This window comes from Drosophila takahashii, chromosome 2R (genome assembly GCF_030179915.1).
Source record: "Drosophila takahashii strain IR98-3 E-12201 chromosome 2R, DtakHiC1v2, whole genome shotgun sequence".
In the NCBI taxonomy this organism is placed as follows: Eukaryota; Metazoa; Arthropoda; class Insecta; order Diptera; family Drosophilidae; genus Drosophila; species Drosophila takahashii.
This window is the reverse complement of record NC_091679.1, coordinates 43,002,240-43,018,150: the sequence shown is the minus strand read 5'-3', so window position 1 is coordinate 43,018,150 and position 15,911 is coordinate 43,002,240. Positions and strand designations below refer to the sequence as shown.

General features: G+C 41.0%; 3 protein-coding genes and 1 pseudogene across 5 annotated transcripts; 2 read left to right on the top strand and 2 right to left on the bottom strand.

The window, feature by feature from the left end:
* Nucleotides 1-337: 337 nt before the first annotated feature.
* On the bottom strand, nucleotides 338-13,842 carry Ipk1 (Inositol phosphate kinase 1). Of its 3 annotated transcripts, XM_070212576.1 has the most exons (12): nucleotides 13,636-13,842; nucleotides 13,344-13,575; nucleotides 8,951-9,668; nucleotides 7,880-8,089; nucleotides 6,854-6,954; nucleotides 4,937-5,188; nucleotides 4,804-4,862; nucleotides 3,701-3,847; nucleotides 3,042-3,099; nucleotides 1,974-2,543; nucleotides 1,014-1,234; nucleotides 338-941 (listed from the first exon to the last, which is right to left on the bottom strand). In XM_070212576.1, exons 3-12 carry the CDS (start codon nucleotides 9,336-9,338, stop codon nucleotides 782-784), a joined length of 2,166 nt encoding a protein of 721 aa, XP_070068677.1. In that variant the 5' UTR covers nucleotides 9,339-9,668; nucleotides 13,344-13,575; nucleotides 13,636-13,842; the 3' UTR covers nucleotides 338-781. The 3 variants fall into 3 exon arrangements, with proteins under 3 accessions (XP_070068677.1, XP_044249217.1, XP_070068678.1); XM_044393282.2 differs by having other exon boundaries at nucleotides 13,344-13,842; XM_070212577.1 differs by lacking the exons at nucleotides 4,804-4,862; nucleotides 4,937-5,188; nucleotides 6,854-6,954; ... (1 more) ...; nucleotides 13,344-13,575; nucleotides 13,636-13,842 and having other exon boundaries at nucleotides 7,880-7,945.
* Nucleotides 10,435-11,987, top strand: LOC108054476 (adenylosuccinate lyase pseudogene; annotated as a pseudogene).
* An 8-nt stretch (nucleotides 13,843-13,850) lies between the features above and the next one.
* On the bottom strand, nucleotides 13,851-14,119 carry Dso2 (Daisho2). Its single transcript, XM_017137452.3, has 2 exons — nucleotides 14,038-14,119; nucleotides 13,851-13,979 (listed from the first exon to the last, which is right to left on the bottom strand). The coding sequence occupies exons 1-2, from the start codon at nucleotides 14,102-14,104 to the stop codon at nucleotides 13,906-13,908; spliced, it is 141 nt and encodes a 46-aa protein (XP_016992941.1). The 5' UTR covers nucleotides 14,105-14,119; the 3' UTR covers nucleotides 13,851-13,905.
* A 1,262-nt stretch (nucleotides 14,120-15,381) lies between these two features.
* Nucleotides 15,382-15,740, top strand: Dso1 (Daisho1). The gene is made up of 2 exons (XM_017137454.3): nucleotides 15,382-15,535; nucleotides 15,618-15,740. The coding sequence occupies exons 1-2, from the start codon at nucleotides 15,460-15,462 to the stop codon at nucleotides 15,668-15,670; spliced, it is 129 nt and encodes a 42-aa protein (XP_016992943.1). The 5' UTR covers nucleotides 15,382-15,459; the 3' UTR covers nucleotides 15,671-15,740.
* Nucleotides 15,741-15,911: the final 171 nt, after the last annotated feature.

Below are 15,911 nucleotides of genomic sequence, written 5' to 3'. Positions count from 1 at the left end.
GCTGCGGTAAAAACCGTTTTTAGAGGTGCGGCCCAACAAAGTAACTAGAAAAATATGGAAAAACTAAGCTTAGCCCGGAGGATCTACCGAATAAAAGGTACCTCAAAGCAAAGGTAATTTAAGGGAAATTTAGGGAAATAACAAGATTAAGTAAATCTTTTACAAATGTTATTAGATGTTAAAGTGATTCATATCATGTTGGTTTTATTTTAAATTTCTATTTAATATAAAGAATAGGTAATTTTAGATTTTTTTTACAAAGGTCTTTTATTTCAGAAAATATTAATTTAATATCAAAATTCAATGGGTTACTATTAGATATACAATATGGAATACGTATTTATATAATGAGTAAGTTTTTAATAAAAAATTCAATTTTCATTCAGCATATAGTTTAAGCCTTTAAATAAATTTTATGGTTTCTTGAACATTGCCCGAAATCTAGTTTCCGCAGTTATTAAATGAAAATCTGTGCAGACATCAGTTAGACCTCGGATTAGCTTCGCTTCCGCCCAATTAAGTGGACTTAAACCGGGAACATGGCAGAGTCTTAGCCCGAATGTCTGACACTTTAAGCACTTGATAGCCTTCCAGTCACCAGAACTCGCACGAATTCAATATACCCTTGTCCTTTTTAGCAAACGGGTATGAAAAGAACTCGAAAAGCTGCAGCGCAAAAAAAGAGCAACTGGATTTATATTGAGGAGCAAAAGTGTACCACAGTTTTGTGAGCTCGCCAGTCGATGCGTGCGGCTTTTAGTTGGGGCACAAAGTTTATTAATTAATTTAATGCACGACGGCACTTTTCAATTTCACGTGTCTGCGCCATGAATTTATGAAAGTGACTGTCGGGCTTGGGATCCAGATCGAGGACACAGAGCTTGGTTAGAAAGTGATGACCCAGCAGGGCGACGGACCAAGGCTGCAGTGCCTCGAAATCGCTGCAAGAGATTGGGAATTCGATTAGCAGGAAGTCGGGAAGCAGGCGGCGGCATTGTGTGGATAATACTTACCTCTGGCCAGCCGGGCAATCGGATTCGCATTCGATTTCGATTTCCTGAAACGTCAACATAATCGAGCAGTCCAGTGCGGTGGCTCCCAGCATGTAAGCCTGCTCCTCATCCGGCTCGAATGCCGCGCCCTTTCTTTCCTCGGCCAGCAGACCCCGCAGCGCGTTGTAAGTGGGCTCCGAGTGGTCCGAGTAGCCGGAATGCCACATGAAGTCGAAGTGGCGCTGCAATTGCCAAGAAATGTTACTCGCACCGCACAAAGCCACTTGGCGGCCATCCATTGCCCATTTAGCCGCCTCCTCGAATAAAGTTTCTACTCCCTCGGCCCACCTGAGAATTTTAGGGAAAACAAAAACAAGACTAAACCTTTGGATACTCTAGCTAAGAGTTCCGCATGAAAGATTACATCAACTAAAAGTTTAGAGATAAATGACGAATAAACAGACCCTCAAAATAGGTCCACATAATTGAGAGGTTCCTTTTCATAACTCTAAGGAAGAAAAATCAAAAAATTCTTTTGAGTTTGGTGTTGGAAAAATTAAGAGTTGTACTTTTAAAATCTTTTACCTACCTAACAAACGATGAATCGGGTTGCTTGTAACATCAGTCCAAATATCGAAAAAAACAGCAATTTCGCCAACTGTGCTAAAAATTTTTTAGGATAATTGCTAAAAGTAGGAACGATGTTGTTGGCCTCTGCATTAATTCTTAAAATTCTTAAAGATATAAATAGTTAGTTAAAAGAACACTGATTCTACTGATTCCGCCTAAGAATTAATATGCCTAATGAAGTTGGCCAAAACAAACTAACCCACAAAATGGAAATACGCCCCGCAAGGGTATAAAAACCCAACTCGAACTATCTGCAATTGCCAAGGTTCCCCTGAGGGGGTCAGGAAAAAATAAACAAATCCGGACGGACAGAGGTCTACGGAGTAGTAGCAGTTTGATTGGCTGGCTTACCTTTACCAGCAATTGCAAATTCAAAATTTTTTGCAGCACACAATTTCTTGGTAAGCGAAATATTTCCGCTTTGTTGATTTGTGCTTGAGTTTGAGTTTGGGTTTGATTCGCAGGCTCATTCTGATTCTGATTCCTATTCCGATTTCGGCTTTCGTCCTGATTCTCATTGCGACTCTGTGTTTCCGGTTCCGTTTTTGTTTCCGTTCGAGTTGCAGTTTCAGTTGCCGTTGCCTTTACCGTTGCCGTTGCCAACACATTGCCGGTCAGTTGGCTTCCCGATGTTGTTGCTGTTTCCATTCTGTCCACTTTTGTGTACCTTTGGGTCGTGGCTGTTGCAGCAGCTGCTCTTGTCCTCGTCGAGGATTGACCGGCAGTGACAACAGAGGAGGAGGAGGCGGCTGCCACGCCTCCAAACGGCAGGACAACATTAGCGGCGCCAATTCCAGCAGCTCCGGCTTTTGTCTCCGTCGCCGCAATTGAAACGCGACTCTGATTCAGCTGCTCCTGGTCTAGAGTCTGATTCTGGTTCTGCTTCTGATTGGGACTCTCTGGCCGGTTGGACTCTGGTTGCTGCACGGGGAAAAATCAAAACAATATAAGCTCCTTATTGCCAACTCAGTGATTTTCTATTTCTTATTTAAAAAGAACTGTATAACCCTACTTCAGTGGTAAGTTCTTAAAATTGCAGAGGAATTCTAGAAACAGGGACAGAAAAACCAATTCTATATACCTTCAATTAGTTGGTAAGTAGTATTCGTAATTTATATTAAAATAAATATTGTTATGGCTTGAAAATAAAATTCAGAATTTGATAAGTTTTCTTCCGATTTAAATAATAAAATAGTCATCGTGTAATATGTAAAATAGTAAACTTAGTTAGATAACATTATGTTGAAAAAATTAACAATTTTGTAAGTTTCAATATAATTTTGTGGAATTTTAAGAATATATTTATTTTTAATCAAAGTTCGCTAAGAATATATAATATGTTTTTGGATAATAATAAATATTCTGAGGACAAAACGTCATTTATAATTTACTGTGTATTATTTTTTCAGTGTATCTCACCTTGTATTCCCTGAGCAGGCAGGCCACCAGCAAATGTTTTATAAGCACCATAATTTCACTGGAGAATTTCAGAGATTTTATGGCGATGGCCATGGAAGCGATGGCGATGGCGTTGGCATTGGTTGAATTTTGTTTGTTAGCGTTTTCAATGCGCATTCCCATTCCGTGTGGTCGTTGTCGGCGTTGTCAACGTGGTGCCAAAAGGTGTTGAGGCGACACAGCCACGGAAAAACATGGAAAAACCAACGGGGGGTGGGTCGAGAAAAAGTTGAAAGCCAGGTGAATCGGAGATCTGGGCAGAGAGAGAGAGAGGATGCAGCCGGGAAAATGGCCATGTTGGCATTTGGCACTCGAGAATTTGTGTTTGGCTGTTGCTTCTTGCATTATTTATTGAATATTTGCGTGTGGCCAAATTGTTGAGAGTTTTCCTCCTTTGCTCATGAAAATTTATGCCCGAGAAGGAATGACTCGAGGAGAAAGTAATTATAGGAACTTTTCGGACAGTTGGAAATGTCATAAAATACATCTCTATGGAAATAAATGAAATGATTTTGATTTCCATAGGAATAAAAGCTAAATTCTTCGCTTTCCCAGCTCTTAAATCTCTCTCGTCCATCATGTTTTCTATATATATTTATTTAAAAGCAAAGCTGACTTACCCGGGAAAGACACGCGAGTGCAATTCATCGAAGGAAATCGAGTTCGCGTGATCGCCATAAATTAAATTGCCGTTCTGAAATACACGTAAATTATTTTGCGGGCAGGCGAGAAGTGCATCCAAGGCATCGAGCATACGACTGGGTGCACTAAAAGCAGAGAAAAGAACCAGTGGAAATACATCAGCGGACATGTTTGTAGTACAGTGTGGGTGATAATTATAAGGCGTATACAAATTATGGGAACAATTAAAATCATAAAGTAAGCTAGCCTATTAACAAATTATTTTAAGCAATGCGCAGAATATCTTAATGAAAAATATGAAAGGAAATGTGGTATTAAAAAAGTATACAGCACCAAATTTGTTCTGAAAAGCCCCAATAACCATAAATTATATAATTAATACTAATTAAATTTGTATGTTAACATATTTTTACGATGATAAGAAACAGGTACATGAGAAATTTTTCATTAGCTCGGGAATTCATAAAATATTTCATTGGATCCTGAGGTTCTCTATCAATCTCAGAGTACCGAAAAGCCTAGCTACTTTCGTCACGTGCTGTACTTATGAATATTACTATTAAAAGCGATGTATATGCATATGGGATATATGGAAGATGCTGGCACCCGAAACAAAGGCAAAAGAATTGGCAACAATTTTCGAAGGGGTGTTTCGGGCAAGGAGGAGGCCATAAAAAGTGGGGTCAGAGGACGAGGAGGGGCAAGCGGTAAACCGGAATGAAAGCGCAAGCAAATTGAATTTTGTGCACGGATGCACGCATGACTTGAAACAGCGGGCCGCAAATAAACGAATGAAACTGGGATTGCAATTGAAGTGGTGGACCCGGAGAACCCAGAACTCTGGGACCTGAAAAAATACAGCAAAAAAAAGGAGAAATAGCCGACACTAAAGCAGAAGGAGTGGCAAACAGTAACCGAAAGTGTTGGAATTATGAAGCACGACAGGACACGCAAATGGAGCAGATTGAAATTTATGACTCGATGTTCGTGCCAAAGGAGCAGCCTCCTCCTCCGCCTCCTCCGCCTCTTCATTGTCCTGTATATTGCTCGGTTGTTCTGTGTCCTGGGTTCGATGACATACCCGGAGAATAGATCCAGCGGACAGTAGTGGCCCAAACGTTTGATTTTCCCATTGTGCAGCTGTCGAAGGGAGTGAAGGGAAAGGAATGAAATGAGAGACTAAAATGACCTTCGTTATCATGGCAGTCACTCACCTTCAGCAGTTGCATGCTGCAAAAGCGACACCAGCACTTGTCCTTCTGCTCCTGCTCCTTCTGCTCCCCCTGATCCTTGGGCTTTGTCTCTGCTCCTGGCGGCATTAAATCAAATAAATCGTTGACATCACTTGCCAACTGGAGCCAGCCTTGTTTGGGTTTTATTTCGATGGCATATGTATCGCCCAGACGACGAAGGGGTGTCCTTGTTGCTCCTGCTCCTCCAGTTTCATCTCCTGTTGTGCCCTTTGCCTGCAAAAATTATATCGTTTCGCTTATTTTCTCTTGCTCTTGCTCCTGCCTGCTCCCCGGATGCCCCTTCCCCTCCGCGATCCCCAGGAAATGGAGTAAAAGGAAGGTGCCGGCATGTCCTGCCATGAAATATTATGCCTGCCGTGTACCGCGAACTTTTGCCCCGGCGTTGATGCCATTTTGACTTGAAAATGCAGCGACGAGCGCAGCACGAAAAAAAGAAAAACGGAGCGAAACCATCATGAATAAAGCTACCATGGTTCCGCATGGTTTGGGATCGAGGTCCTTGGACAGGTTATCGCTGCTCCTGCTCCTGTTGCTCCCGTTGCTGGTGTGACATAAAACAAAAGTTGTTGCGCTGATTGTATGATGAGTTATGGAGCCAACGGCCGGCACGACATGGAGTTCCTCCTCCATTCGCGCTTCCCAACTTGAAATTGAAAATTAACATTTAAAGCCGCAATTAAATGGGTTTTTTCTCCAGCTCTTCGGCTACCTTTTCCCCTGCTTTTTTTCGCCCACACAATATGGCGTTAGTTATGGGCCACGTTGTTTGTATATACATATGTACCACATTCTATGGCCTTTTTTCCACTGCCCCTGCTCCACTGGCTGTTTGTTTCCTTTGCCGGCAATTTTATTTCGGTCAATGCTTTGGCACCAAAGCCATAAATTCAATATGTACCCAGCGAGTACGGCGAACAAATAGCCAAAAAATTGGCAAAAAATAATAAAGAAACGGCGGTCGGCAAATGATCGAACACAGGAGTACCCTGAAGTCCTACAAGGGGTATTCTCCCTCTTCCCCCATCGCATGTGCTTCCAGTTAGCTAAGCTACACTGAGGGAAAAAGTTAAGAACGTTTAAAAAGAGTACCAAACGTTCTTGAAATTAAAACAAAAGTTCTTTAAATAAGGGAAACTTTTCGTAAGGGAAACTTTGTTTTTAATTTTTATAAAAGCTAAAATTGAATATTGAAATATTGAATATTGAAATATGAATATTGAAAATACACTCCTTTATTTTTAATTGTTTAATGACATAAAAAACTGTTATAAATTAAGATACAACTTTTTCTTGATTAAGGAAAATTCTTAGATTACCACACAAATTTTTCTTGACTTTAGACTGTATTTTTTCCTCCATGTACCCGATGGCTGTCCGATTTTAGGTGGACATAGGGCATATAATAAAACTTGCAGCTATGGCGGCACTTTCAAAGCAATTTCGGCATCTTTTATAACCGCACAAGTACAAAACCAAACTGAAACCGAAACGAAACGGATCGAAATGTGGATCCAGTGGACGGGGCAAGGTTGCAAGTAACGCCAACAAAGTGTTTACACTGTTGCCCACTTTAATTCAAAACAAAGAACCGTTGATTTATGGTCCTTGGCCAGGGTTTAGCTACGAATTTGGATGGGTGGCTGGTTTAGGTGGATGCCTCCACACAAAGGCAAACTAAACCGCAGCAGGAGCAGAAACGGCCGCAGCTTTTGGCTAACGTGTCCAGCACATATGGCCGAAAAATGCCAATATTGTCCTTGTACAAAATACACAATTTATTTGGACAGCTTCCCCGGCCAAAACAGCAGCCTCAGCAGGAGCAGAAGGAGCAAGGGGAGCAAAAGGAGCTGCAGGAGCAGCTGACGACGACCAACTCACCTGTAAATTGGCAAGTAAAACATCGAACGTGGCAGGCAATTGGGTCACATCTGGCAGCAGCAGGCCGAATGGCCCCACAAATTCCTTATCCAGACGCGAAACTGCAATGGGTTTTGGGGAAAACAGAACAGACAGAAATGAAAAGCGGGAAAGTCAGGAAAATGCGGGGTATGAGGGGTATGGCCTCCCAATGAATGTAAAGTGCAAGCGCCAGCATCCGGCGATTATTGATATATAGACGCCCACTGGCGGTGGTTTAGACGGTTCGATGGTTAGATGGTTAGACGGTTAGTCGGCGAAGGTGAATGATAAATCGCTGGCCAGTTCTGCAGCTCTGGAGCTCCGCAGCCTGTTGCTGGCTGGCGGGCATAAACCCGATTTTGATATATGGCCACGACTATGGCGTCCGCCACTAATCAGTCCCATGTGGACTGCTGAACTGAAACTGAAAACTGAAAGCTGAAACTAGAGCAAAGGATCTACTCCCTCCTTCTCTATCGTAAACGTCAGTGAAAGGGACGAAGCACTAAAACGCTCGTTTATGATTGATTGCAGTGGCTCTAAAGGCTTTGGAAGGCGGCCAGGAAGGATGAGGGGGGAGTCCTCCGCTGCAGTTGCAAAAGGCCAAAAGGGAGGCACTGCAGCAAAAGCTGATCAAATACGAAATTTTCTACCCACAACGGGGAAACACCAACACAAAATGCCACAGTGGATATCCGCTTGAATGGCGGGAAAACGCGGTATCCGTGAATAGTTTTCCGTCTCGGAAAATGCTTACCAGAGCTACGTGGAAAAATAAAGCAATTTAAACGAATCAAAGAATTTATGATTGTAGTTCCTTAAAAGTTTTCATAAACGAAAAGAAGAAGAACTCATGATGATTATTTTAATGCGATTTTAAATCACGCAATAGTTATGATTATTTAAATTCAGGTATATTAAGGCAAAATAAATTCAGTCAGCCAGTAATGAAACCCAAAATTTGATTAAAGATAGTAATAAGTAATTTTCGCACAGTGCACTCACCCGGTCTTTGGGCGCGTATGTGCTCGTTTATCCAGAATCTATCGTCTTCCTTTGGTATGGCAACAATATCCGCTCCGCAGACAAACTCATTTCCTAATAGACGGCGCATTATCCCGATATAAGCCATAAAATCCGGCATTGTCAAGTCGCCAGCTAGAGATTGAGATGGAGATGGAGGCGATGGTCCAGCAGAAGCAGCATCACGAGGAACTATAAGAGAAATGTGGATAAATGAAATAAACACATTTGATGCAATGGCCAAAAGATGCACAGAGATAGAGAGATGTGCAAAAGGGCAAAGGGCGACGGGAAAAGGAAGTGGGCGGCGGTTGATGGTGGGTCAGAATCCAGCCAAGCGGGCAATAACCAAAGCACAATACTCAAATTGGCTGGGAGACGGGAGATGGAGCAGCAGCTTGTCTGGGTGTTTGAAGTTTCACGCAACCATTTCCTGTCCAACAAAAAAAAGAGGAGGAAAATATAAGGCAGCCCAACTAACAATAACAGGCTGGCCCAAACACTTGCAAAAAAGTATGGATTTTTAGAAAAGCTGATCATAGTTTGGTTTGAATTACGAGGCACTACATGAAAAGGTAGGAAAAATTTTTCTTAATAAGGAAAGGAAACTGTAAAAATTTGTTTGTAAATTCAAACAAATACAACTTATTTAGCCACTACTACATCAGGTATTTCTGACATGGTTGCTAACTGACTTAAAAGACTATAGGGCCTAATAAAATATTTATATACCTAAAACCTAAATTTTATCTTTAGAGATCGGCTTATAAGCAGTATACAATATTCTTTAAATTCGAATTCAAGTAAATTGGTTAAGATAAATTTATGTTAAAAAATTGTTCAAGCTTTAATCTAATTTTAAGTTTAGGATAAAAATTAATATTTAATCCTATTATTTAAATTATCAAATCATATTATTTATATAGATAATTATCACACTTATATTACTTTTATCATATCAATTAGAGCTCCTAATTTTAAATCAACATTTTTTTTGAATTCTTTGGGTAGTTTATAAAATTAGTTATATTTTTTCGGAGTGTGCATACGAACCTTTTTCCGCCCCTTCCTCGGCGGATGATTCGCCTTGCCCTTCCGGCTGGGCAACCTCACCCTCCTGCGGCTCATCCCGCTCACTCCGCTCATTCCGCTCATTCCGCTCCTCCGGCCGCCGTCTGCTGGATATCATTTTTGGCAAACGTAAAACTTTTTTAAATTGCGGCAAGGCGAGCACCAAATTTGCATTACCCTCCGCCCGATAGATCAACTCAATTTGGCGCAGTTCCATCGCCGCGGGCAGATCCAGCAGGGCGTGCAGATTCTTGGCCACCCGATGTGGCTGTAACTGGGGCTCCAGCCTTAGTTTTTCCCCGGATCCGAATCCGAATCCGATTCCTAGTCCGCTGCCCGGGGAGGAGATGGTCTCCCGTGCAGCTGTCATGGCCTGTGTGCGCGGGTGTTTTTCGTTGCCGGTTCGTTGACGTTGTCAAAATGCAACTGGCGCCCTTTGGAAACTCTCCCTCTGACCTCTGACCCCTTGACCCCTCTTTTGAGGTCTGCGGCGCGCCAGTGTTGATGATTGCCGATTGTGGCTTGTTGTGGTCGAGTTCTGCGGCTTTGCTACTGTTATTGTTTCTGTTTCTGTGGCCGTTCGAGTCCCTGCTCCTTGCTATTTGTCCTGTCGTGGGCGCATTTATGTACATTTATTGACCGGCGATAAGATGCGGCAGCCGGGAAGTCGTCGCCGGCTCAAAAGTCAGGTCACCAGGCACTGAAATTGGATGCAGAGATATTTTAAATTGCTTTCAATGTGAACTTGGCATTTAAAGGGAATTTGTGGAAGTGTTTAAGGTAAAATAAAGTGTTCCTACATCATTCAAAAGTGAAAGAAAAGCATAATCTTAATTTAAGATATCTTAAAAGAACTAACTTATTCATTCGGGACAATAATGTACAAGCACTTTTCGTCACAAAATTTGATAGTAGAACTTTTGTAAGTTTAAGGTCATTCGATGCGTGTTTTTATTAGGCTTAATACAGGAAAACTTTTACCCCCACCAATTTTCTAAATTTTCCCTTAGAGTTCCCAAACTAATTGAAATTTTTATAGTCTGGGTATGCAATCCTTTTAGTTTTTGCGACACCTTTAGATTGGTGTATCACTCGTTCTGATCGGAACATAAGATTTTCAATTCTGCGCCTGGTGCGTTTCGTCACTACGTGGACTGCCGTCCACAGTGATTCAATTTTAAAGCTTTTTGGCTCGGTTGAAAATTTCAGTTGAAAAATTTCGGTTGATAAATGTAATTACTAATTAACGATTATCAAAATGATTAAGCCAAAGTCTCAGCATGAAGAAGACATTTACGACCAAATATAACACAGCGATAACGAAATCTAGTTCCGATTATCGATCCCTCAGAAATCTAAATCATCTAGATAATTTATTAATGATTTATTTTTATGCTCGCACACGCGTCTGATATGTGCGTTTAAAAGAGGTCGAAAATTATACATCCAGACAGTCGTTAGTTGGATTCGGAGCAGTCAAGTTTTCCCTTGTGAAACTAGAATCATTTTATAAGGATACAAGGATGGAGGGAAACTACGATGTCTACAAGTCTCCTTTAAGCACCCGGTATGCCAGCAGGGAGATGCAGTTCCTCTTCAGCGAGCGACACAAGTTCTCCACCTGGCGGCAGATGTGGGTGTGGCTGGCGAAGGCGGAGCGCAGGATGGGATTGGAGATCACCGACTCGCAGATTGCCGAAATGGAGCTGCAGATGAATAACATCGATTTCGAGGCGGCGGAAGCCGAGGAGCGACTCACGCGCCACGACGTGATGGCCCACCTCCACATCTTCGCCAGACAATGTCCAACGGCGGGTTCGGTCATCCATTTGGGAGCCACTTCCTCTGCTGTGGGCGACAACACCTATCTGGTGGTGATGCGGGATGCCCTTAAGCTGCTTCGTTTGCGCTTGATCAAAGTGATTGGCCAGCTCAGTAAGTTCGCCGAGAACTACAAGGATCTGCCCACGCTGGGATTCACCCATCTGCAGCCGGCCCAACTGACCACAGTGGGCAAGCGGGCCTGCCTGTGGATCCAGGACCTGCTCATGGATGAGCGGTCGCTGTCGCGCTGCCTGGAGGATCTGTGCTTCCGCGGAGTCAAGGGAGCCACCGGCACGCAGGCCTCCTTCCTGCAGCTCTTCAACGGGGATGGCGAGAAGGTGAAGCAGCTGGATCAGTTGTTCACCGAGATGGCGGGTTTCACTAAGGCCTATGCGATAACCGGGCAAACCTACTCCCGGAAGGTGGACGTGGAGATTGTGGGAGCCCTCTCCGGCCTCGGCTCGACCATCCACAAGATGTGCTCCGACGTGCGCATCCTGGCCTCCCGCAAGGAGCTGGAGGAGCCCTACTCGAGCACCCAGGTTGGCTCCTCTGCCATGCCGTACAAGATGAATCCCCAGCGCTCGGAGCGATGCTGCTCCCTGGCCCGGCATCTCATCACCTTGTACAGCAGTGCCGCCAACACCCACGCCAATCAGTGGTTGGAGCGGACCCTGGATGACAACGGTAGCAGGCGGTTGACTCTTTCCGAGGCCTTCCTATCCGCCGATGGGGCGCTGCTCAATCTGCTGAGCCTCTCGCAGGGATTGGTGGTCTATCCGAAGGTGATCGAGCGCCACATCGGCCAGGAGCTGCCCTTCCTGTCCACGGAGAACATAATCATGGCCATGGTGAGGGCTGGCGGGGATCGGCAGGTGTGTCACGAGAGGATGCGCCTGCTGTCCCAGGAGGCTGGAGCCCAGGTGAAGCAGCATGGCCAGGACAACGATCTGGTGGATCGCGTGCGCCGGGATCCTTACTTCTCGCCCATTCTCGAGCAGCTGGATGGCATACTGGATGCCAGGACCTTCACGGGTCGAGCCAGTGACCAGGTGGTGGAGTTCCTGAGGGATGAAGTGGAACCCTTGCTGGCGCGCTACGCGGAGGACCTGAAGAACCTTCCAGACGTCAAGCTGCACATTTGAGATACAGTGATGAACTTAATTCTTGGCACACTTGGCATCTTGGACTTTAGGTTCAATTTTCTCCGACTAATATATGAAAAAAAAAATTTTTAAAAATTTGTTTATGTAAAGGCCACATTTTACTGTTTAAATAATTTGTTTTCATATTTATATTTCTTAAGACTAACTTTTTAAAACTCAAAAACGAAAAAATGAGCCTATTCTGCTGCAAAAAAATTTAGTTGGCACACTGCAGGGCCTTTAAAATATCCGTTGGTTGAATATCCTTGTAAAAGTCCTTCCTATCCTAAACTTCGATCTGTGCTTATAAAATCTAAGGGTTGACATTATCCTTTTTCTTGATCCTTTCGCTTCCCTGGCCTCTTAAACCCATGGGTCAGGATGTGTGCCTTGCATTTTTGCACAGTGAGAGTCCTTTAAAACGCCGTAAAAGGATCCGAATGGTAAAAACAACTTCTGGGCTCATATTTCCTAGTATTAGCATATGATTGACCCTGATCCTGCCCTTAAAATATTGTTTTTCGCACAGATATGGGTATTGGCATTTAACATACTTTTATATAACCGTTTTTAGTTAAAAATAAGTTATTTTAACGATTTAAGGATACAAATTTAGCAATATGCCATCTAGACAACTGAGGCCTAGCGGATTTAGCAAAAAAAATGAGTCAAATCGGTTAAGTTTTAGCGAAATAGTTAAATACAACACAAGTGTGCCAAGAATTTTGTTCGGGCAGAATAGGCTCATTTTTTCGTTTTTGAGTTTTAAAAAATTAGTCTTAAGAAATATAAATATGAAACCAAATTATTTAAACAGTAAAATGTGGCCTTTACATAAACAAATTTTTTTAAATTTTTTTATTCATATATTAGTCGGAGAAAATTGAACCTAAAGTCCAAGATGCCAAGTGTGCCAAGAATTAAGTTCATCACTGTACATGTTTTTTCAAAATCTTTAATCTTTTTAAACGGAGCTTTCAGCTAATTTATGTCGCTGATTTCAGGAAAATCAATGCACCATGACCCATATATAACGACATTATCAAAGTTTAGCTAATCAGAAACATCTGAAAGTAGATCAATCTTTGATTTCTTTAAAAGGATTAACAGATAAGATATGGTTGTTTTTAACTGTCAATAGATTAGATAGCCTTTAATTGACTAAGAGATTGTCTAAAATTGGCTGGACTAACTTAATGATATCGCCAAAGCTATTTATAAACCTTCATGTTTAAGGTTGAACTTAGTTTAGAACCTAGTCAGTACAAGCAATATTTAAGTTGTAATTTGGTTGTTTAATTTTTCGTAAATTAAGAGATCTTCATACTAAATACTGCGTTATGGGTATTGCTAAAAAAATAAGTTAATAATTGCATATACCCCTAATTTTATAGGTATAGTATTACCTGCAGGAACGAGATCCTTTCAAATCACTTTCCTTTTTTTTAAACTTTGTCGGATAATTTGGATTTCTTTGAATTATACATTCAATAATATCTCAACGATTTCATTTTTGAATCTCATTTTCCAAAAATGGACCATAAAGGATCCTTAAAAGGATCTGCCCGGTGTACCAGATTCCAGATGCTGCCTCCAAAATCAAACGATATTCCTTTCGGTTTTATCAATGTTGTTGGCCTGCGTTTTAAAAATATATTTGCGAATTGATTTCACAAGTCACTAAATCGAAAACATTACTTTATTTTCACTGAATTTCCTTAAAATTTAATAAATAAGATGAAATGCCGGAGTTTTAAAAATAGTTTTGTTTTTTTGAACAGCTGATCGCGATCATTTCCAGTGTATACACACTACGGGAGGAGAAATGGTCACCCTAAGCTAGTATTTTCTGCCAGTGTGACCTTTCATACCAAACTGCGCGCTATTTTCAAATATAAGTTAAAAAACAATATTTTTTCACATAATTTTTATTTGCTTAGACATTTATTAGATTTCCATTGGTAACTTTTAGTTTTTGCGTATATACTGAGAGCGATCGGTTTGAATCAGAGTGTGTCCGCCAGCATTTATGACTTGGGTAGCTGTTAAAAAATCGAATTAGTGACAACCCGTTGATAAGATTTTTGTTTTTTTACTCACCAGCCTCTGCCGTCGTCAAAGCCGCAATCAGAGCGAAGAAAAAGCCGCAGATCTTCAGACAGTTCATGTTTACAGAGTGAATTCAAGTTCTACTTTGATTGTCGATCCGTGGGAGCGTCGCTTATATAGCTCGATCCGGTGCAGTGAGCGCCAGCTGGGGCTTGTAAATCAGGAATTTCCAATGGGCATCCGAAAAACCCCCAGGGTCACGATCGGGAATCGAGCGCTCTGAGCGATCTGAGCTGATAATGCGCGTGTAGCTGATACGCGAGAATACTAATAAATAAATTCGATTCCCTGAGAATAATGGGATGCAAGGTGTAAATTGACTTCGATTTAGATCGGTTTTGGATTTGCCACTCTTATCTCTTAGATAAGACATTCACCGACCATCATTATATGTTATTACACCTCGTACATTTTTTAAAATATATCAAAACTTTCTATCATTACATTTAAAATAAATAATTATAAAAAACTCTACATTTACATAATGTTTAATGCTTTGACTTATTATTATTATTTTATTTATTTATTAATTTTATTTTATTTATTCAAATATTTTATATTAGTTTTCCAAAATAGGAATTCAATCAAAAATACGTTTATATTTCTACGATTTGTTAAAAGCAATTAATTGGCAAGCAATATGATAATATTTAATTTTTGAATAAAATATTTCGTCTTTAAATTTTGTATTCGTAAAAAAAATAATTTAATATAAATTTAATTAAATAGGATAATGGATAATTATGGACCTTTAATAAATCAAACTCTTCTAAGGGTAGATTTTGCATATTTATATAATTATTTCATATATAAAATAAATAAATAAATATTTATATAAGACCCTAACCTTCCGCAACGACCTAGAAATCGTTTACTGCAGCGTATTCTTAATATTTTTGGGAAAATCCATTTCGAGAACGATTTTTATCTTTCATTGTTTTAGATATACATTTTTATAGTACCAAGAATTAGTCGGTAAAAGCCATTAACTACCTTTTTTCAAGAGAAACTCCACCGTAAAGGGTATTGTTTACAAACAAAACTGGATTGCATATTGCGCTGTTCGCGCCCAGTTCCAATTATTCTAATAGTCGTTCCGTCTACGTGTGCACATATTCGAATGTCAATAACCAGCATTAATTGAATTGCGTAGAAAACCCAGACAGGTTCTCGCTTCACATGAATCGCCCTGCATCAACATCAACAACAAATCAACAGCGAATCTCTCTGATTGACGAGTGAAGAGATTAAGCCGATCTTTTAACCTGTGCAATCCCCAGGTTGGAATTGCCCAGTTCGCTGGCTGATCGCATTGCTATAAAAGAGCTCCCGTTCTGCAGTTGGGCATCAGTGTCTCACTTGAACTACCAAGCTAATAAGCTACCAAAAAACCAACAAACCACCAAAATCAACATGAAGTTCTTCCAAGCCGCCGCCCTTCTCTTGGCCATGTTCGCCGCCCTCGCCAATGCTGAGCCCGTTCCCCAACGTAAGTGTTAAATCACAAGATAAAATATAAAATAACAATAATTATAATAATAATTATTTTAAAATATTTTACAATATTACAGCTGGAACCGTGCTCATCCAGACCGACAACACCCAGTACATCCGCACCGGTTAGAACTGCAGGAAAATTTTGACTATGTGTTTACCCATATGGATTCTTAAATAAAAAAAATTAAATTACAAAACTTTTCGTAATTAATCTGAAGAACAGGGGAAAGTTAGAAAATGTCCTAACATTTTTATTTACAATATTATTTTTACTGGATTTTTGCTGATAAGGGCTTAAAATGAGAAAGCTGGACTTGGTATACATTTTTATTCCAATACAATATGAAACGTTGTATATTATTGGGAGG